The 22,695-nt window shown below is 37.5% G+C and overlaps 2 protein-coding genes across 7 annotated transcripts in view; one reads left to right on the top strand and one right to left on the bottom strand.

Moving 5' to 3' along the window:
• Positions 1-2,627: 2,627 nt before the first annotated feature.
• SPCS3 (signal peptidase complex subunit 3) lies at positions 2,628-10,333 on the bottom strand. Its single transcript, XM_074866433.1, has 5 exons — positions 10,071-10,333; positions 7,826-7,901; positions 5,115-5,189; positions 3,553-3,668; positions 2,628-3,071 (listed from the first exon to the last, which is right to left on the bottom strand). The coding sequence occupies exons 1-5, from the start codon at positions 10,211-10,213 to the stop codon at positions 2,939-2,941; spliced, it is 543 nt and encodes a 180-aa protein (XP_074722534.1). The 5' UTR covers positions 10,214-10,333; the 3' UTR covers positions 2,628-2,938.
• The window catches only part of ASB5 (ankyrin repeat and SOCS box containing 5), a 41,566-nt gene continuing 29,198 nt past the window's right edge, over positions 10,328-22,695 (top strand). Inside the window, exons 1-4 of one of the 6 annotated variants that reach the window (XM_074866424.1) lie at positions 10,328-10,658; positions 11,966-12,126; positions 12,885-13,016; positions 20,955-21,227. The gene's annotated coding sequence lies outside the window, so the exon portion shown is untranslated. Of the gene's footprint in view, positions 10,659-11,965; positions 12,127-12,884; positions 13,017-20,954; positions 21,228-22,349; positions 22,488-22,695 lie in introns of those variants that run through there. The other 5 variants (XM_074866426.1, XM_074866425.1, XM_074866428.1 and 2 more) reach the window with 5 other exon arrangements.

Consider the following 22,695-nt stretch of genomic DNA (forward strand, 5'->3'; position numbering starts at 1 on the left):
TATTTTCAATATCTATAGTGCCAATCCATAAGACTCTATGTACAGGGTAGCAGAGCTTTAAATACAGATTTTAAAAAGTTATTTTCCTTTCCTGCATAGGGCTTTCCATGTTGCAAAGCATGCTCTCACCAGTAAATGGAAACCCAGGCCACTTTAAGATTCAGTCCTTAGACAGGAGCTCCTGTCTCCAGAACCTCAATAAATTGCTACCTAAAATGCATCAGAAGTGTTTTCAGTTCAAATTTCCTACAGGAGTGTTTTAAGCCTTTTCCCATTAAGTAAATCAGTTGCTGGGGAATACATCTTTTGTACACATCACTACATAAACCATCATTATTTAGTTAGTAATACCTGTAAGAGAACAATCAGCTGCCAGCAATACTACTACTTATTTTTCTAAGATGTATCAGAAGAGACAAGGGAAAGTAAATATGCCGTGTTTCCATAAAAGGGCATTCTTTTTATAAATGGTTTGAGCATTGTCACAACAAAATACAGTAGTCATTTTACTTTTTGAAAGGCTTTAAAGAGACCAACTGAGGAATTTGCCTTCTTGCTCCTTGAATGAAGAAGAGAACAGAAAGCCTCCTGTCCTGCTTGGTGGCTAAGAAGCAAAGAGCAAGCTATTACAGCATCATTTAAGTGCTCATCTATGCTGGCTTTTCCCTCAGGATAAAACTGAGTTCTGCTCTCTAAGAACTTGAAAACTCAAGTGATGGGAAAGGCTAGAAAACTTCAAGCATTATGTTTAAGCTACAATATCAATGTCCTGAAATTCTGCTATCTGCTGGGAGGAATATACCAATTTGGAGAAAAGGAGGTAGATTTATCTCTGACATTTTTTGACAGCAGATCCTTGTCTTCATAGTTAAAAGCATGTTTTCCACAGATAGCCATTATATTCATTGGAAGACTACTGTCAAAGGAATACAGGGAAGTGGTTGAATGCCAAACCCCAAGAAGTCAGTTTCAGTAAATGTTTCAGGAATATAATTTGTGAATAAACCAACCACTTACTTGGCAATTAACAAAACAACTCCACAATTCTGCCCAGCTATCTCTAAAAACATAATTTGTTTCCCTTCTGTATAACAGTATTCTCTATAAGTTTTTAGAGCAATATATGTTTTTGATATCAAAGCACAGAAAAAATAGAATGGATTTCAATGTGCTGATTATGCTAATTTGTGGAAAACAGCACAAGTTCAGAGAACTGAAATTCATGTAAATATGCTGGATGCATATGAAAAATTGTCCTAAAATATTCATGTGAAAATAATTTTTTAGTTTTCACACTTAAACAGAATTTTGTTCTTAAAAGGACAAAAATTTGGAATTTTTTTCCAACAACTCTGATACACCAACACAGAGAATGTACTAAATAATCACTTAGGGGTAATTCACAAATATTAAAGATCCCTTTTTAAAAGCAAGTTGGCTTCCTCAAAATCTGTCAGCTCTTAGGTGAACTCTCAAGAAAGAGGAGACTCCACTCCAATCTTTTGCATCTCTTCTTTTGAAAGGTTTGTCACACTGCAATTCTCTTTATTTTTCCTATTATTTTTTCTGATTTGCAGTATTAAAAAGTTTAAACTACGTTTGCTATTTTTGAAAGCCCCCGGTACACTCAGAACATTTGGCATCTGGCAATAAGTTAACTTCTACCATATTTTGTTTGAATATATACATGTACATGAAGAACTATGTCAGGAAGTGGCAAGATAGTCAAGTGCTCCTCCTTCTGGACACACAATGAGCACAAAACACTGGTCAATCAGTATAAACCATCATTATCACCAAGAGGCAATCCTGATACCTTGTTTCTTCTTTCTGTCCTCCCAACAATGACAAGCATTTGCAGCTGTAGTTGAGTGAAGTAGGACACAAAGAGCAGGACTGCAGCCAGAGAGGCCACTTCTTCAGCAGAGGGGCTGACTGGAACTGCTACACACTGCTTGCTACCTTTCCTGGTTGATGCAAATCAGGAAGACTTGCAGGTAGACTCCTATCCATATTCAAGCTGGTAAACCTGTCTCAATTCCTCTATGTTCCCATGGGAAATCCTCTATTTCTTAAATGTTTTCCCAGACTGTTCTGGAAAATAGCTGTCCCATTCCTTGCTGGGAAAGGGCCCCTCTAATATTAGTTGCCCCAGCCCGCTCTGAAACAAGTGTCTTCATTCTCCTTGCTGAGCAGATCCCAATAAAGATCAAATGGTTGCTTTTGTAGACAGTCTTTCTTCACCTAAAGCTTTCTTCTTTTCTTACTGACTTATGCTTCATACACTGAAAAGATTTTTTTATTCTTCCAGTTAGCTGCATTTTAAGCAGTTATTAAAATGTTTTATAATACAGAATTGCATGTGGGCTACATCAATGGTACACAAAACAAGATCTACAGGCTGACAGATAATGAACTATTGGTTTTCAAAGTAGTTGTTGGCAGTCCTAAAAAGGACCAAGCTTACCTCCTGTAACACGCTAAGCATGCACATTTAGCAAAATGCTGTAAACCAGAATAGCCATTTCCTTCAGGCACTCGCAGAAACTGACTCCAGAAGGTGTATTTGAGTTCTACACAGACTAAATAACTATCACAGTACCTCAAAAAACCACAGTAAGTCTACCTTCTGGTTTAAAAATGTTTATTTAAAAGAAAATGAGATCTATACCCAGATGGCCAGGAGAAAAAACAGAAATCCTCGGTTTCCCACCCCCCCAAAACATTACTGTGCAATTCACCTTTCCCTTAAGTTTCAGCTTCAGTGTTTCAATTAAAAAACCCCAAACACACCTGAACTTCCATTTCCTTCTGCTATGCTGAGGAAATTAAGTACCTTTCACTGAAGGGTTGCATGGGATGTGAGAAGAAACTGCCATAAAATTTATTCACAATATACAAGTATAAAAATATCTTGCTTAGGATTCAGTATTATAATTTAATAACTTTTCGTTGTTTCATAGGTATCTGGGAAAGGTACAGACACATGTCCTGATCCTGTTACAAGAGGTAGAATGCCAGCATTTGGTACAACATTCCAGGAGAGAGTCAAAGTGACATTCCTGTTTCCCCTGCAAAAGCAACAAAGACTATCAGTACAAATACTCAAGTTAACCAATTTAATTAACAATAGTAAATAAATTAGGATACAAATTGTTTTCATGAGTCAGAAACAATGGGCTTTTTCATTTTATGTAGTTACTTCATGAAGTATTATCTATTTCCCAGATAAGCCTTTTTTTTTTTTCTGTTACCTAACTCCTTTGTAGTGGAGTGCATCACAGAAACAACTCTACACAGACAAGAATATTGGAAACAGAAACCCAGAAGCCTATTGCTTATATTAGCAGTGTATCTTCTCGTCTACAGAAGAAACAGGATATCTTGTATTACAAGGTCATCTTCTAACAGTCAAGCTACAAAGATGCAGTAGACTGACAGAATATGATAGAATACATGTACCTTACCACGGCAGTAAAACCACATATAAAATGCAAAGTAAGCAAGTAAATCAAGACACCATGAACAATAATTAGAAAAGGATTTACTTACTTGAGACCATTTCCATCATCGAAGAAAAAGTACTTTGACTTCATGTCTTTCAAGAACAGCCTTGGGTTATCGCCTCTCAACATTATCTTGTCCCAAAGGACCACCTGGTTTAGAGCCTAAAACCAGAATTGTAATTAAGTCGGCAAGGTACCTTACAAGATCGTATTCAGTCACTGGAATTTCACAGCATTGTTCATCTAAAAACCCTGAAGTTGAAATACATGCTTGTAATCCATAACTAATTTAACAAAATAATGCTTTACAGGAGGGAAAATAGTATTACTACAGACTGAGATGTGGCACAGAATAAATGGGAACAACGAAGAACAGCTCAGTAAAACACGAGAAAGTCATTTAAAAAAAGAAAGTCATAAACTTTCAAAGTCTTACAAAGAATGATGGGTTTTCCTTTTGAATTGCAAAGTTAAGTCACTTTTCAAGCAGTATTTTGACTTTGTTTCAAATAAAGGACTTAAATTGAGCTATCATGACACTGCCTAGATATTTAACATTTTTCCAACTTTAATGAAAAAAACCTACTGGAATTGCAAGTGTAACTCCAACAATTGTATGAACAAATCAAAAGACTGACCCCAAAATCTCAAGTATTTGAAACTTTATACTGTTCTTTTAAGTAGTTAGGTGCTAAAGAGTCTTGTTTAGTACCTTACAGAACAATTTAGAAAAAAATATTTCTCAATATTTGTAAGAACTATTGATGTGAAAAAAAAAACCCTAAGATGAAATAAGACAACAAAGTCCCAGATATAGAACCCTAAAAACTATTTTAGTACAAACACAGTATTGGCATGTATAAAGTAACCAAGGTACTTTAAAATAAAAAAGAAGTAGGGAGATAGTTTTGTGTAAAAAGTTAAGAAAAAACCCCAAGCTTTCACTATATCCTTGCAAAGTGACCACAGTAGCTTTGACTAGAATTCAGTGGTACCATGGCATCATGATGTTTCATTAAGGTAATTTATTTCCATACACTGTTGTACATAGCTCCTACCAGATCAGTGAAAAAAGCCTTCAGCTATCCAAAGTGAAGTATCAGTAGCAACCAATTTAACGGACGCAGCAAGGCCAATTATTTTGAGAAGTATGACCAGATAGCATAAATGTATTATGGGGCTACAGTAACTGGTACAGGCAAACACATCTGTGGATCTATGAACAAAAGACCCACCACACCTGGCCAGACCAAAGGTCACTACATCTTGTTTCTAACAGCAGTCAACTGCAGAACATTAGGGAAAAGTAAAACAAACGGAACAAATAAGTGAAAAAAAAAATCATTTACAGTCCACTATTGTCAGTGAACAACCAGGCATGTGTCACTGTTCTCCCACTCTGCTGGGCACATACCAAGTTAGGTTTCATGGGGGTGAATTTCCCACCTGGCAGTTAACCTGTCAATAAAATAACAATCTTGAAGGCCAGTAAAACCGGTCCAAGCTAGTAGGAAATGCTGGTGCCTTAACTCTTCCCAGCAGACCTTCAGAATGTTAAAAATAGCTGCAGTACAAAATGAGTAATTGCTTCAACTTTTTGATACTTACATTGTTTTTTGTTGAATATTCTGCAGACAAATATAGAAACAATTGTTTAACATTCCAGTCAAATATACTCTGCAGATGTATGCAAGTTAAGAAATATACCATATTGTACTTACATAACCTTGTTTTATTTTTACAAGATTATATAGACTATGATAATTACAGTGAGTTCTTACCTTTCAACATACCTCATCTTATTTATAAATCAGAGCCCTTCCAGGAGTTCTAATATATATTTTAATCCTATTAAAGCAACAGGTTTTGGGGCTGGTTTTTTTTTTACTATTTAAGAAATCTAACAGCTATTTCCTCCAATGATTTAAGAGTTCTATATTTGACACTGCAACCTAGTAACAATAATCCACTGCTAGACAATCTATTATAAAACCTTAAACATAAAAAGCAAGACAGAATTCTTCAGTAAATACCTTCAAGGCAATTATTCATACTGTCAACTGGTATCTAACTGTGGATTGAGATACAGTGGCATTAAATAATATATAAACACAAAATTAACAGAGCATAGAGAGTTGAAAGAGCCTATAATACCCACATTAGAGAAGTTAGTAGATGGGAAGTATTGCATATTGGAAGGGACCTCAGGAATTAGCAAATTTAATTACCTACTTACTACAAAGAAAGTCAGCTTATTAGACTGGAACAAAACTGCTCAGATTTTTGATCAACAGTAAAGAACTGATGACTGCCATTTGAGAGTGTCAGTATGATAAGGCTGTTATTCTAAATACTTGTCTGCTTACTTAGCAATAAAATGCACCATGTGTGACTGCTAAGGAAAAGACCTTTTAACTCACTTTTATTCCAGTCTTGTTTTTTATTCTATTTGACATTATCTCAAAGAATAAATTGATTCCCCAACCAGCTGCAAAAGCTGTTCTATCTTGTTTCGCTCATCCCAAGACTGACTCATGTTAAGCCGCTAATTCAAAAGGCAAGTAAGGAAAGAATTTAATAATTAACTTCTGTTGCTGCAAGGATAGAGCTATTTTACTTGAACATTTTTCATCACCTAACTCAAAACAAGATTCTGAAGATCTCCTTTGTAGGATTTCTTAACACTTGCTGAAGTTAGCCACGAATTAAATAAGCTAAAAAGAGTTTGTGAAAACTGTCTCCTCCCCTTTCCTTTCTCTAGTTTCTTTTTCTGTCATTTTACTTAATTCTTCCTAGGACTAACAACTTGTTTCCCTTAGTTAAGAGAGCCCACGTACCAGTAGCTCTTTACAAATTTTGTCCAAAAAAAATAACCAGAAAGTTGTATCTTACAACCCTACACACTGCAAGGTTTATTTATGCCAGGCATGAAAGATTAAGTCAGAGATTTACATAAAAAGTATAAAACTACTGCTACTATTAGAAGTCATTAAAACATGGAATCTTTATGTCCACATACTGCAGACTAATCCTTGTACAAGAACATTTCTTTTAGCGGTCCTGTCCTGCCTTGCTCTGTCTCCTCCTATATACACTGCATACAATTCATCTGCTTTTGAATTTTAGTCTCTGATTTTAATATGTATAAGCATTTCAGAGGTAAAACTCAGACTTAGGACTTCACGTCTCCTGCTTCCATCTGATAAAAAAAATCCCACTTATTCCTGTGTAACGCACATCTGCAAAAATGTGATTAACCTGTTTATCCAGCATTCACATGCATTCAAGACTTCTATTTTGTTTGGTCTACTTACACAATGTCGTATTCTCCAAAACAGGGCAACTGAAACACCGAGGTAATCAATGCCTTGCCTAACAGTGACAAAAAACAGCAGACAGGGAAAAATCTCAAGAATCTCAGCCCAGCTGCAAAGCAAGGTTTAGTGTAATCACCTGAGGTAAAGCATGCTGTCTCATACTGACTTCTGCAGAAAAACACAGATTTTTTTTTTTTTAACATCAAGACCCTAAATCCTAAGAATTATACCCTTCTACTGTCAAAAAACCTATGCAAAACAAAACCAAAACATCCCCACATAACCCTCTTTCCTCAATAAAAAAAGACGCTAACAGGGAAGCAGAAAAATACAAAAGAAAAGTCACAAAAAGGTAACAGCAATGAGAAAGAGGCCAAAAAGTAATGTGATAAATTTTGTAGTACCTCATATGCTTCCCAATGAATTTCATAATATGCAACATTAAAGATTTGATAGTTTAACATCTAAGCAAGTAAAGGATTACAATGTCTTTTCATTTTTAAAGGAAGACAGGTACTCGTATGCAATTATTATGTGGCCAGAACTTTGAAAACCTCACAACAAAGTTTGAAAAGTGCACTGGAGTTTCTAGATTCAGTATGACAGTCAAAACAGTATGTTATATAAACCCTATAATTAATTCACACCTCAAACCAGCAATACATACTTAACGGTAACACCGTCCAGATGTTAAAATACAGTTCCCATGATTAGATACAGTGCACTTCACTATAGAGCTTCATTTTAAAACCAGGAATTTAAAAAAAAAAAAGAGAGAAAACATGCCCTGTGTCATCTACTAAAGACAGAACAGCTACTCCAAGTTCTATTTTACTGCCCTAGCTATGTAAATACTACTTTTCACTGCTTTAAATTTATATTTTAAGACAAATTGCTAGTTTTCCCCAAGTCCTGAATATCTGAACATTAAGTGGTAACAAAAATAGATGTAAAGATGTTCTTATTTCAAAGTGTTTGCAAACCATTTTTTCCATTAAGGATATCTGCAGTAATGTCAAATGTGATGAATCCCAGATCACTTCTTTCTCTAGGTCCAGTGAAATCTTCTACATTTTTTCTAAGACAAAACAAAACACAAGATTATCTTTCCTCATTATTTCTCTTTCATGCATTACATAAATTATTCTTATTACATATTTCTCTCATCCATTTCCTGTACTTTCTTTTAAATACTTTTGGCTAAAATATAGTCAACATAACAAAATAAAACCTGCCTTCCAGAAACTACAGAGCCCGTTTTGAATGACAGACCTTGCCACCACAGTAGTCTAAATTATACAAACAGCCTATAGACTTTTTCCTGTTAACAAAAATCTGTATCTGTACCTAAACTGCAACACATTTCATTTTAGTAAAATATGTGTTAGCCATCCGCAAATATATAAAGCTGACTGGAACACCGCCAGCATAGCTGTCTGCTGGCAATGATTTTCAATATTATTTCTCAACTTTCCATAAAAAAAGCCTCTAGTGCTCAGTCTCATACAAGACACTTCAGCCATTCTGATAAACAGAGTTTATGTTTGTAATTCACACAACTTAGAAGATTTCTCACTGGAATGTGTTTTCTACATTATTATTACACATCAATGTTTGGAGGAATATCTGACATTGCCATACTAAACCACATTAGAAAAAGAAACTGGAAAATGACACACAGAAGATATTTTCATATGTATTCACAAAGCTTATCAATTTACCCAACTTACCCTCTACAAGGAAGAATACCATAAGCAGGCTGGCAATCAGCTAATGTAACAAAAATTTTATGAATTATGAGCTTCTTACATTTATTCCAGCTTGAAGATTAGTCCATTAAAATATCATTTCATTAAAATTAATCTTAGTAATCTCAAAGAAAAAAAAGTTTACCAGCAGAAAAAACACTTTTGGAGACAATAGTTAAGAAAAACACCAGCAAGACTTCCCAATGCAGGCCTTGCTATGAATTTCCATCCCTTTGCAAAAAGCAACGTCTTTTTAAGCAGTAACCCTTATCAAGCACTTGACTTCATTTCTGAATCACTGTCAATGTGGTGGAGTAATGGGCCTTAAGCCTGGGGCATGCAGAACTTCTCAGAAGTTCCAAGAAAAGCAACTAAGGTATAACATCTCTCATTAATACCAGATCAGCGCATTGTGGAAGGGACTGGTATAACACTGTAAGTTTCATACAAATTAGGTATTAGTATGCTACTTCATACTCATCAAGCTCATCAGAGCACTCAAAAATATGCTTTTATGGTGGTTTTATATTGTTTGCAATCCTCAATCTAGCATAAATACAGAATTTATTTCCACGAGAGATTATACCAATACAAAAGGCACTGGCAGTTCACACCCTTTATTTGCATTCACCTCCCCTTTCGAACCCTGCCGCTAGCCATCCACTCCTGCCACGTACCTTGGGGTGGTCCAAAACTCCATGAGCTGCTTTAGCTCACTGACTTGGCCAAAACCAAACTAAATGAACTCATTAGTCGAGCTAAAACAGCTCAGTCTTCTATGAGCCCCATTCGCCTGTGCAGCTCCGGTAAAGGACCATGTGGCTAAAAGCAGTAGCAAAGACTTCCACTTTTTGGAGGCTGTAGCAGCTGCTCAACTGCTCGTGAAACTACGGCCATACACACTTAACTTGACGAAAGTTTCCTGTGACAGTTTCCTTTTAAAAAAAAAAAAAAAGTAAAAAAGGTTCCCTGGCACAAATTTGCATCGGCATATTGCGTCACGTGGGCAACATGCTTTTGATGTGGTATCACGTATTCCACACCTGGTGCATCTCACGGGAAGATAAACCAGCCCAGTCAGGCCACTGTCACCGAGTTCGAGGAAAAACCCAAGGGAACTACTTAATTAAAAGAGAGGTACTAGGGAGAGAAACCGTACATTCGCTTACGTCCCTGCAGTTTGCCGCGCTGACCGGCAGCGAAACGCCCAAGGCGGGCGGCGCCGCCCCAGCTCCCGCCCGGCCGGGGCGTGCGGCGGCGGAGCGCCGTCGTGGGGCTCCCCCATTGGCGCAGGCGGGAGCGAGGGCGCGGGCAGGAAGCGGGGACCTCCGCGGCCCCGGCCGGGGCAGCCGCCGGAGCGGCAGCGGTAAGGGCCGCCGCCGCCGCCCCGCGGCCGGGCGCTGGGGCCCCCAGACAAGCCCCTTCCCCGCGCCGGCGGGCAGCCGCCGCCCGGCCCGGCCCTCCGCCGCCACTCCCTCCCCTTTCCCGCCCGCACTCACAGCGTGACCCGGGAGACGGCGATGCTGACGGGCACGCTGCGCTCCTTGAAGGCGGTGGTGATGAAGCAGCCGAAGGTGAGCGCCGCCATCACGCTCAAAGAGAAGGCGAAGAGCGAGTTGGCCCGGGACAGCACCGTGTTCATCTCCCCGCTCGGCCCGGCCGCCGCGCCGCGCAGGCTCCCAGGCTCCGGCCGCTGCTCGGAAGGGGGGCGGCTCCCGCGGGCCCGGCAGCGCTGGGACGCGGCAGGAAACGGGCGGCGGCGCCTTCACTGGGCCGGCGGAGGGAGGGGCGTGGCCTCGCCGAGAGCCCGCCCTCTGGGGCGGGGCCACACGCCTCCCGCGCCTGCGCTCGCGGCGGGGGCGGTGCCCTCCCGCTTCCGCCGGTCGCAGCATGGCGGCGCGGCCTGTAGCTGAGGGCCCGCCTGCTTCCTGGCTGGTCCTCTGCTGCCCCCCGTGTGTGCTCCTACTGCATAGCTGTTAGTTTTGCGCCGCGATGCCTTTTGGGACCCGCGCCCTCCCAGACCCCTTTCACACTTGGGAGTTCGGATAAAGAAGAGGGTTATCCCCTTTGGCTGTGGTGTATCAAAGGTGACTGACTTTCATAAAAGAGCCTGTACAGTATTTCTGCATCGGTCTGGTTTGTAGAAGAAAAAATACCTGAAGGCAAGATGTGCCTGCTTAGTTCTGTTCTGTTCAGCTGTGGGTGGTTTATTTTCCTTCTGTGAGCAGGTGCTGCAGTGGCGTGTCTATCTCCTGCGTGGCTGTGGGAAGGTCCCCAGTGCTGCTCACAGCCGTGGCCCCTCAGAGCAGCACATGGGGGAGGCACATCTGGGAGTGGGCCCCGGTGGAGGGCTTCGTGGCGTTGCTATTCACTACTCTTGCCATTAATTCTAGCAGTATATATTCTTACCCTAGTTCCTTCATAACTTTGGGGGGAAAAAAGGGATGTTACGTGTTGGAGCATTTTTTATGAATTAATTGCCACCTGCTATGTTACTAAGGCATTTGTTCTTAGAGTGAAGTTAGTATTTGTAGCTCTGTTGGATTTTTACATTTATATAATAAAATGTAAATAACTTTTGAGGTGAAGGCTTGTTTTTTCGCTTGATGTCTAGATCTTCCTTTCATTGGCATTGTGCCTTGCCATTCATAACCTTGTTTCCTATAGGATGTTCCTATTCATTTCTGCTTTGTTGCATACATACACAGTATGTAAATATCTTGTCTAGAAACCTTATTTAGTAGCACAGCATGTCACTGGAATCCTTTTTCTTTACCAGACAGCTCAGTGGTCCTGCACCATTCTCAGGATGAGGCAGTCTTTCACCTTACCCCTCTGAGTTCGTTGAAATTTTGCTTCAAATTGGTGCTAACAAAGCTTAGCTTATGTAGTAAGGTGGTTTCTAACTCCTGTTCTTAGGTCTCTGCTTGGCACCCATTCCTGCTCCCAGGACCTGCAACATTATGAGTCTGAGAACTGGAGGGGGAAAGAGAGCCTGTATACTGGTGTTTTGGGGTTTTTTCCATATTCCACTGTATTAAGTACACCAGGCCTAAATAACACAGATTTCTCGGTGTGGACAACAGGTGTCAGCAGTGGTTCAGTTATATTTAACTTCTTCCCAGCGCTTAAGATCCCAATGCTGTAAATACAGGAGCTCAGATACAGGGGTCTAAAAAGGTGGAAGGCCTCATGGTGACTGAAGGGATAGGGAGAAGAAGGTGTGGACTGTCAGGACATTTTGAAATTCATAAGTTCTGTAATGATGGTGCTGTTTCTTCTCCTCCCCTGTAACAGAGTCAGGTCTGTGATTCAGGGAAGAAAAATCTTTGCAAATAAATGTTGGGAATGGAAGAGGCAAAAGATCATACTAATGCTCTGTGTTTCCACCCAGCTTGAGTATCTGCAGCACATCTCTGTTTAGCACTATTATTAAATGCAGGATGTGAAGGATGTGGAGACATTCCTTGCAGCTGGGAACCTCTGTTCCACTATGCTGTTGGTTTCTGTGTCTGTGCATTTGCCATAATGAAATCAGTCACTGGCCCAAAGAGGGTAAGTTCATTGCAATGTTCTGATGATAAACTCTGCCAGTTTGCATTTGATAATTCTTGACCTTCCTGGTATTTCAGAAGAGTTTCAGAAACACAGAGAGTTTCTTTTGCAAAGGTTTTATTGACTAGTTGTTACTTTATGTTTTGATTTTCTATTCAAAATGTTCATTGTTGTGAGGTAAAGGTTTTTGATTTATGGTTTATGGAACATAGTGTTACTGAAACCTTGGATAACTGTTACTGAAAAGTGGGTACTTTTCACAAAAATATTTGAAGACTTAGAAACAAAAGGAAGATTTTACTGCAAACTGGGGAACCTAAACATTTGAAGTTGTTAAATCTTTGCTATAATCAACAAGATAGTTCCAAATGTGAATGCTATTATTTTCTTATATATGCAAACAAAAGGCTCATTTGCCTTTGCTCTTGCTTTTAGTTCTTATAGTGGGTACTCAGTTTTTCATTAGATATTAAACAACTCTGCTGTTGGTGAAAACTTAAATAACTAAGGCAGAACCTGTAGGAGTAAAGTAGTGAAATTTCCAAAGCAGTCAAGTACCTCAAGAAGACTGAAATCAAAAGGTTTAGCCAAATTCATGTTAGCATGTGTTTTAAGACAAATTAATAAATATGCCTGTTGCTCATGTAGTTTTGGATTTCTTTTAGTAGAACTCTTAAATAAATGTCACTTAAAAGCACAGTATGCAGGGAAAGACAGATGGTGTAGTTTATTCAAGGACTGATCCATTACTGTTTCAGAACAAAGAAATCTTCTGTAGGTTTTCGATGACTGAAAATCTTGCAAAATTAAAAGAGGAGAAAAATTTTGAAATTAAGAAGGCAGTTGTGAAGTAAGAACGGAAGAGGATTATACGCAATAGCTGTTTGCTGGTAAGTTCCAAGTTGTTCTGTGAAAAATATAAAATCTGTTCTTTTAGTAAAGAATAATGGCATAATATTAATGTCAGAAGTCACTGTCAGGTAAATATATTGTCTTAGTCTGAATTGATCAAATACTATAATTCTGAAAACAGATTTATAGAATCTTGGGGAGGCAGAAATGTTTGGGAGACCATTTCTAAGATGCAGTGGTGTAAGGTATTCAGTGTGCCTGAGCAGTCTACTCAGGCCCAGACCAGCGGAGCACCTAAGGTATGGCAGTGCTCAGGCTGGTTCTTACTTCAAGAAATTTCAATTGTTCAACTGAACAAAATGCAGAGATGGGATTGGGAGCAGTTCTGAAACGTAGAATTCTCCCTTCTTCTGTCCTTCCCCAGAATTATCCAACTTCAGAATTGTGCTCTTAGGCACTCTTTGAACTATTAATGTGTTCTTTTATTATAGTGTCGGCACTTCAACAAGATTGATCCCAGTCAGCAACTGGTGATTAGTCTTCTGAAAGTAGCTTGCTTTCTCTGGTTGATATGTTTCTACTCTGATGTTCAAGTTAGTGAGTGATTCCTTTAATCATCTTTAAACAAAATGTCAAGTGTTGACATTGACCATCAGCAGAGATCGCTATGAGTTCTTTGTTTTTCTGCTGAAGTCAGATTGGTTCTAACATGGTACACATAGGCAGGAGCTTCAAGGTGGCTGACAGTTTGGGGTGTATGGTTTGTGAATTCCAAGTGAAGGGGAGGTGTTAACTGTAGCCCACGTGGTAGCAACTTCAGCCTTCTTGGAGCTTAAATTTCTAAGTATACATGTGAAAGTTTAGGTGCCTGTGGCATTTTCGGCACCTGGCTAGTTAGGTGAGGACTGTATAGATAACTTTTTTTGGTCTAGGGCCATGTCTATACTTACTAAATTTTACCATAAGTGCTAAATCCTTTATTGAATGTCTTTTATTAATTATTGAAATGTTAACTCTTTAAGAGGCAATAGCAACACACAGCCTCTTGGGCCGCGCTGGCAGTGGCGTTGTGCAGATGAAGATTAATAATAAATTAAAGATTAAGAACAAATGTGGCCATGAACACCTTGGGGAATTTTTGTCTCTATTGCAACAGCCCCCTTTCAGCTAGCACCTCTTCTAGGTGGACCATTTTTACAAGTGCTGTGGAAAGGCTGTGGCTAAGAGAAGTAGTCTTTCCAGACTGCATGGAAGGGTTTTTGTTTCTAACGTTCTCACCTCTGTTTTTTTGCTTTGGATCTACAAAGCATGGAGAATAAGAAAATAAGCAAATGTAAATTTTCATTTGCCTCTGTATTCTTATTGCTAGTCCTTCAGCAAGAAAATCTCAGGAAATTTTAAATTTCTGATTTCAGAATGAACTTGATATTTTATAACACTGTCTCATTTAGCGGCATAAGAATGTTGCGTTGGAGATGGAACCAAGTATTCTTGGCTCCAAAAGCAACTCTAAGTATGTTTTGGAGCCCAATGCAGTTCATTTTTGGCTCCTGGCAGGTTTGCTATTGCCCATTCCATGGCATACGAAGCCATGTTAGGTAAAGTCCTTTCATACATCAGTGCTTCAGCTGAAGCTTTCACACTTCATTGTTCTTTGCATTCTGTGGCAAGAAGCCTGTGTGCTGCTGATCCACCTCACTCTGGTTTTACCTCATTTCCTAAGTCAGTTACAAGTTCTTCATCACAAAGTATTTTTATGTCTCTTGTTAAAGCACCAAGCAGAGATTGTCATGCCTCGGCTTGAGGAAAAGAATGTTTTGCAAGCTCTGTCATGATGATATCACTTAACTGATACCAATTTTAGTGGATGGAAAAAACCTTTCTGATATGAACGCTAGCCCTGAGAGTCAGTGTATAGTGACATATACTTGCAGAATAAACTTTTAACTTTAATCCCTACCAAGTCATGAAACTGACTTTGTAATTTCCTTTTATTAATACCATTCACAGGCACCAAAATATACTTTACACAGAAAGGAGACAAATGAAACCCCTTTTACTTAGTCTAGAAGAAAACCTGACAAAAGTCAGAAGAAAGGAGATGTAAAGTTAAGAGAAACAGATTAATTCACTGGTTTTAGAAACAGTTTGTAATGAAGAAAAAAAAATCAGTTAAACAATCAAAGAAAAATTAACAAGCAAACTAATATAGAATATAATTAACAATTTTTAAAGGAATTCAGATTGGTGACAGAAAACATTAACAACTCAGAGATACTGTTTTGAGCAAGCTTTTCACTTTGGAATTATTGACAGTTGTCTCATCTTGATGACATAATTTAAAGGTCTTACACATAAATAAATAAATAATTACTACAGATCTAAAATAGTTTCATAAGTCCAGGTAGTATTATTTCAAACAGCTGAAGAGGTCTGTCTAGGTTTCAAAGTGGCAGAGAGTTATTAGTTACAGGTGCAAATCTGGTCTTTTGAAAACTCAGTTGAAACAGAAAATTTCTGTCAAGTTCATTTCTCATAGTACTAACTGTATATGTGATGAAAACCAAATCTGCACATCATGGCTCTCTGGGATTTGAATGTTACCGATTTATTTGTATATTTACTTATTTATTTACAGTTATTTAATAAGAACATGTAACATTTTTGCAGTTCATTAAAGAAAAGATCAGCTCTAACGACTACAGAAATACCAACTACAGTTGCATGAATTTAGATTAATAGGGTGGTTCCACTGCCTACTAGAGAAATGAGAAATAGCAAAGTTAGTTCTGTCAAGCTAGTTCAAACACCAAAAGCATAGTAGCTGTACTACCACATACCTAAGGAAGAGGGTGAGTTAGTTGCTGAAGAAGGAATCTGTGAAGTTCTATAGGCAAGTGGATGGTGATTAAAACATTTGATGGACCCAAGAAAGGAACTGTACAAAGGGAAAGAGATGCAAAATTAGGAGACTTCAAAGTTTCACTGATGCAGCTGTATCAGTACATTGAGTCATCAAAAATTACAGCTAAATATACTTATTAAGAGGCAGCTTGTATGTGCATTTTGACATTACTCTCCCCTCATAGTGTGCTACTACTTTTTAACAGGAGGTTACTATCTCTGTAGCAGAATAGGTGGTAGGCAGCATGAGTGGCTTTTTCAGTGTAAAGTCCAGCAGGTTTAAACTCATCAACAGCTTGAATTGACAGATCTTGAACTGAAGTGGCTGAATACCAATACACATTCCTTCCTGTTGATTTCCTGGAGGAGAGAAAGAGGGGCAGGGACCTTTAGCTGAGGAATGGATTCGGCAGCTGGAGGTGGTAACTTTTTAAATTCCTGGAGGGCAAGATTTGCTAGAGTTTGTCTGTCAGCAGGCTGTGTGTGTCTGCTGTCTGACACGTTTCTGGTTTATGGTAATGTCTTCAAGGACACACACAACTTATTTTTGAATCTTCTTCTGTAATACTTTTATTAACTGGGTTGTGTTAGGTATCCAAAGAGAACTGCAATGAATACAGCAGGACAAATTTACTATGTTTATTAGGAGAACTCAGATTGAGTTTACTTGTAAGCAGATCAGTTATACCTGCTTCCTTCTGTATAGAACTTTATTGACAGTGATTAGATGGACTGGTTAAACAGATCAAGCACGCTCATATGATAATGTTGCTGATAGCAGGGATTGTTTGATATTAGACTTGAAGTGGAATCTATCACCATAATGAGAAACGGCTGTCTAGTGGGTGTCTAACAAAGTGATACAGCTTTAAAATTTCTGTATATTCTTTCAAAGAACTGAGAAACTTAGAAAACTGGAATTTCATAATTGCTTAAATTACTTTTTGTGCTTTTAAATACATGTGATATACAGAATGTCTGCTATGTCTAGAGATACTGATTGAGACTTAAATTCTTGACCAGTAATTCCATTCTCTGGCAATCCAGATAGGCAAGTCTGTACGTTAGAACTGTTTTCTAAGATAGAAGTAATATTTTCAACAGACAGGAAAGACCAAACACCTGAATAAAACCAATTTAAATTAACTAAAAGTTAGCAGTAGAACAGGCAAACTTTCCATGATGTTACAAATGAAAGGTTGCATCATTCACGTACCAGAACAAATTGATTTGTACAGAACCTAAACTGTATCAGAGCACTGATTTTAATAGTGGAGAATAAAAAAAGTACTACCGTATCCACCCAAAGGCATGAATTTAGACTTTCTGGAGAAGTTTGAGAACTGATGGAAATAATGTGCATCACCAAAATACAGAGAGAAACTATACATGTTACAAAACTTGCATAAGATAAATTTTTGTGCATTAAAGCTTTATAAATGATTTGGTGTGTTTCATAGTCTTGTGAGAGAACAGGAATGGTGTCTAAATACATAGCTGTTCAGTAGAATGAGTGTCAAAAGTCAGAGCATGACTACTAAGAGGAGGAGGGTGACGTGTTTTATGACACTGATTTTCCCTGTTACAACACTTAAGATGTCATTGCATTGCATTTTGAAAGAGACTTTTGGTCAAAGTCTTCAGTTAGGTGATAAGGAGACCAGCATGAATTATGAGAACTGCAGAAATCTGGATGAAACATAACTTTGGATATCAGTTATAACTTCACATGGCATTGTGTTGATTCTGAATAGACATGGCATTAAGGTACTTCAGGAAGAAAAGCTGTGAAGAGGAGATGTAGGTCTTTATTTGTTTTACAGTGTTGTGTTTGCTTCAGTTGGCAACACAACTGTCAGATATTTGTGCTGAGAAAATGGCTTTGTCATGTGGTCAAGTAAGTCTATAGAATTTTTAAGGATAGCAACAGGGTGCAGTGAAAAAGCAGTTCAGATCTGAACCAAGTTTGGTCTTTTCTGGACCAAAGTTTGTGTTCTCTCACTTTTCTTCTTTTCACTCCCCCAAAACAGTAGCACAAAGTCTGTACTTTGGCCACCTTTTCTCTTCATATTTGACAAAGAAAGAGTAGTGTCTGGGTTATGCTAACGGGCTTGAATTCCTGTTTAGAAAAGGACTCAGCAGCTGTTTGATGTCTTCCAGTCACTCCCAATTTCTGAATTTCTTGTAGCTATCGGATAAATCGGGTTTGTTTGTTTTTCTATGCCTAAGCATAGATGCATAATACCGTTACCTTATGAAGGATATTTTTGAAAAGAGTGTTTAATATTTTTTGAAGGTTGTTTTTGTGGTATGTCTGTCTTTTTTGTCTTACCTCCAATGTTAACTTAAGGTAGCATTTTGCATAGCAACATATATGAGCAAATGCATTTTAAAATAGTTTCTCTGTGTCTAGATTTATTCAGTTCAAATGCTTTGAATAGGAGATAATAGAAAAAATTACTTAACATCAAGGAGGAAACAACATAAACAGCATTCAATAACTTTAGATGAGTGTCAGATAAAATTTTAAGTATTGAGGATTAGCATCCTGTACACCTACTAAAATACAAGTCAGCAGGTCACTAAGCAGGTCATTTTTCATGGTGAATTAGATGTTGCCTTTTCAGTAGTTCAGGCTTCTCAGCATTTTTGAGTCCTTCGTCTAGTATTGTATGCTTACATCAGAAACTTAGTACTAGAACTGATTTTATTTTAAACTCTTTCTGTTTCGAGGTCATTGTTTTAGAAGTTTCTCCTCATGGGTTATCTATAATGTATACAACAGTATACAAAGCACCTAAGAGTTCCCATTCCTCTGCCTGGCATCCTATTTCATTAAATTATCTTCTGTTATATTTGTTATTAGGCAGAAGTTTCTAAACCAGAATGACTATCTTAACTTCTTGTGTATTTTTAGCCAAATCTCTGGTATATGGGGAAAGACATGCAGGTGAAGGTCATACAAATAATTCCCTATAGTGTATTGTATATCTCATCTTTAAAAAAACATTTTCAGACATTTAGATGCATCTCCAAAATACTGAAGCAAACTATTAAGACTAACTGTAGCAGAATTTGTGCCATGAGTATAATTACTCTTCTACAGCCTATATTTATATTACTTTAAAAGATTCAATTAGAAGTAAATATATTTTCCAGAACTAAAGACACAGTATATGCTGTAAAGAAATCATATTTCTAAGGGTTTTACAGTCTTTAGTATTAAAAAATGCCTTCAAAGACTAAATATTGTCTCAGTTGTGTTATTTTTTCTTGTGTATCTTGCCTTACTGAACATTAAGCACACCAGTCTTCTAAAGCATTGAGGAGAAATTGGCAGAATAAAATAATTAATGTGCTTGTGTAATTAATCATAGAAGATAGAGCATACTTTTTTCTGAAAGTTACTCACTTAGGGTATGGGTAAATTGCACGAGATTTCACCATCAGTTTGAACTAGCATAAACAGGAGCCACTGCTGAATACTGTCTGCACTTGGCCACTACACAGTAAGGCATTAAAGAGCAGGCTACTTTGAGCACTGAGTTTGAAATGAACCACTTTTGTAGTCATTATAAATGGCAATATTGTTATCTTGAATATACTTGTTATGTTCTTTAGAAATGGTACCTGACCAAGCTACATTAAAAGGGAATTTAAGACCATAAATTCAAGCATTTTAAGTTTTTTAAATGGTTTTAAAATTACAATAGTTACTTTCCAGAAATGGGGAAAACACACCAGAGAAATGATGACATTGTTCTTGTTTTATTTGCTGGGAATATACTAGTATGTCAAGCTAGGGGGATCGTTGTCTGTCACAGTATTACTATGTTCTTAAAACAAAACAAAAATCCTAATATGGTTTATCTGCAGTGTAGCTTGATGCCATTTTCCTGTATGCTATGATGAAACCTTAAATGTTGTAATAATTTTACATGCTATCCCTTTTGTAGCCATTAAGTGAATGAACATTCAATATTTCATTTTATTTCGTTTTGTTATCCAAATTATGTATTGAAAGAAAAATTATTAGATAGCTAATTAGTTTCAGTACTGTTTTCACCAGAATATCTGAGTGTTTTGTTAACAGCAATGAAGGTCATCTTCAGAATGCTCATCTTGAGTGGTCCTTTTAAACCCATTTTACAAGTGAGGAAATGAGGCAGAGAAATTTCATTCCCAAAATTCAAAACTGTACAGGAAATGTGAATGTCCAGATTAAGCCACTGCTCAAGTGCTTTGATATTTTTATTACATTGTATATTTGTTACATATTGTTGATGCATTTCTGTTTGGAAGCTCTCAGTATCCTGAACTGCTTCAGGACCAGACTCCAATCTCTTCATGTTGCTATGCAATAGAAAACTTGGAACACTTGTCAGTTTTTTATGCTCTTTCATGGCATCACATTGACTGTCCGATCCTTTATTATGCTTCTACTTTCTGATTTCTGTTACAACATCTGTAGCTTTAGCTTTCTGTTACTGGTTCTCTCTCCCAGTCTGCATAGGCTTGTTCTCCGCAATTTTATGTTCAAGTTTCAGTATTCACAGTGTTGGTTCTTCCAAAAAGCTGTCTGAGCATTAACATCTGAACAGTTGTTCTGTTTTCATGACTGAGTGCCTGGTAGCATCGATTTGCCAACAAGCTGTAATGGCAATTTCAGCAGAGTTTAGTAGCCTTAGAGTAGGATAAAATTGGTTATTCTGTGCAGTTGGGAGAGTTTCCAGTTAGGGTGGCACATATGAGTTATAGAGCGTTGAAAAAGAAGAAATATTATTGGAAAAGTAATTTTGCCAGCTTCTTATGAGCGTGTGTGACCTGAAATTCTCAAAACTCATAATTTCTTTCATTTTTATGTAGTTTGTAACTAAGGAATGAAATTTTTGAGAGGTCAGAAGACAAGCTTTGATACAGAAGTTACCCTCCTGCTCAATGTTCATGTTGTTTCTAAAAGCAGAAGTTTTGCAGATTGATGAGGATCTTTGATAGATCACTTACAAAATATTACATGCATCCACAGCCTCATTTTTGAACATGTTTTTGTTATTTTTGTTGACCCTTTACAGAAAAATTCAACCTGAAGAAGACAACCTAACAACTGAGAAATTTCTTTTCAGTGATTTATCTACCGCAGTTATAAGAAGCAGAAAACACTATTGTAAGGGGAAGATTAACTCGGCGCTGCTGTTAACTCCAGCTGTTATTTATAGTAGTTGCTATTTGGATTTTCGCCTCTACAAAGAAAGACTATTTTGTTAATTAACAAAATGTGGGAGAAGTTCAGATGAGAAAGTGCAATTTCTGTATGACAATATGGAGTCAGGAAAAAAAAGGCTCAGGTAAAACAGTATAAAGAAAAAATATTTTCCATGAGGTAATGATGATTCTTCCTTATTCTGGTAAATTTGCAAAACAGGTACTTAAGATGGCTGGGGAGTTCTGTGGACTGATTGAGTTAAGCTTAATAATACTAGCAGAAATATGGAAGAAGTAAGAAATTCCAATATTGGATGTGTTACTAAGGAAAATATCATTTCTATTAATGATTGAAACGGAAATTGGCAGTGGTGGCTCAGAACATAATGCCTATTTATCCTTATGGAAAACATGACACCTCAATTCAGTGTCAGATAACAATGTGCCAAATATAAAAAGGGATTTTCATTTGGCATTTTAAGTACTCGCTCCTGCTTCTAACTATGGTATGAGGAGAGCAGTTCCTATTCTGGCTGGATGAGAAAATGTCTATAAATGAAATTTAGGAGAAAATGTGTACATTTTTCACAGACTAATATAGTTTACAGTGTAAACTGCTTTTGAATTGCCTTTTCTAGTTACTGTTTTGACTTTTATGTGGATTAAATTTTTTTCAAAGAAAAAGGCTGAATGTCTGTTTCTCTCAAGATAAGCATAATTCAGTTCCTGTTTGCGAAGAATCTTGATATTTATTTCCAAGCACATTTCCTTTTATCATTGTCTTTTCTTCATTGATATAGGTTTATTTGAATGTAGTTTCCAGAAAACATTATAGTTTCTTACTCTAATAAATTACTTCTGGAGCCAGATGATAAGAGGTTTTTTATTTTGTATCCTATTTGAATATAGTTTCCAGAAAACATTATAGTTTCTTACTCTAATAAATTACTTCTGGAACCAGATGATTAGAAGTTCTTTATTTTGTATCATATCTTTAATGTCTGCTATGCTGTTCATTGAAGTCAGGGGGATCTGTGGATGCAGTGACATTTGGATCATACTCTCTGTTCCTGATGGACAGTTGCCAACATTCTAAAATGTTTTTTTCTCACCATCAGACAAGAAAATCCAGGGTAGAATAGAAAGGGTGTTTCAGTTTAAGATTACTATGGGTAGAATATTTTAAACTGGAATTCAAGACACTATTTCTTTTATTTAAAAGGAAATATGAAAGTTTAGAACAGGACCCTTTCTTATGCTGCCATGATTCATTATTTTAGGGTTATAGCTTAGGAATCTAGTTCCGTCCTTCAGCTCCTCAGTTTGTACCATGTTGTGACACCATTATTTACTCAGCAATTACTCACACTAATGGAACAACTTGTGCATATCTGCTCATAACTGTGAGTAATAACTTTATGGTATATAAGCAATTCTTAAAAAATGTAAGGAATTCAGATTCCCCTCTCTAAAACTGACCAAGAAGTACAGCCTGTCATGTCATAGGTTTAAAATAACACGATGAAGCACAATGAAATGTGTATCATAAGCATTAGAAATTTCCCATGTTGTATATTTACCATTGCATTTATTTTTAATTAATCTAATTTT

The sequence above is a fragment of the Strix uralensis genome, chromosome 4 (genome assembly GCF_047716275.1).
Source record: "Strix uralensis isolate ZFMK-TIS-50842 chromosome 4, bStrUra1, whole genome shotgun sequence".
NCBI lineage: Eukaryota > Metazoa > Chordata > Aves > Strigiformes > Strigidae > Strix > Strix uralensis.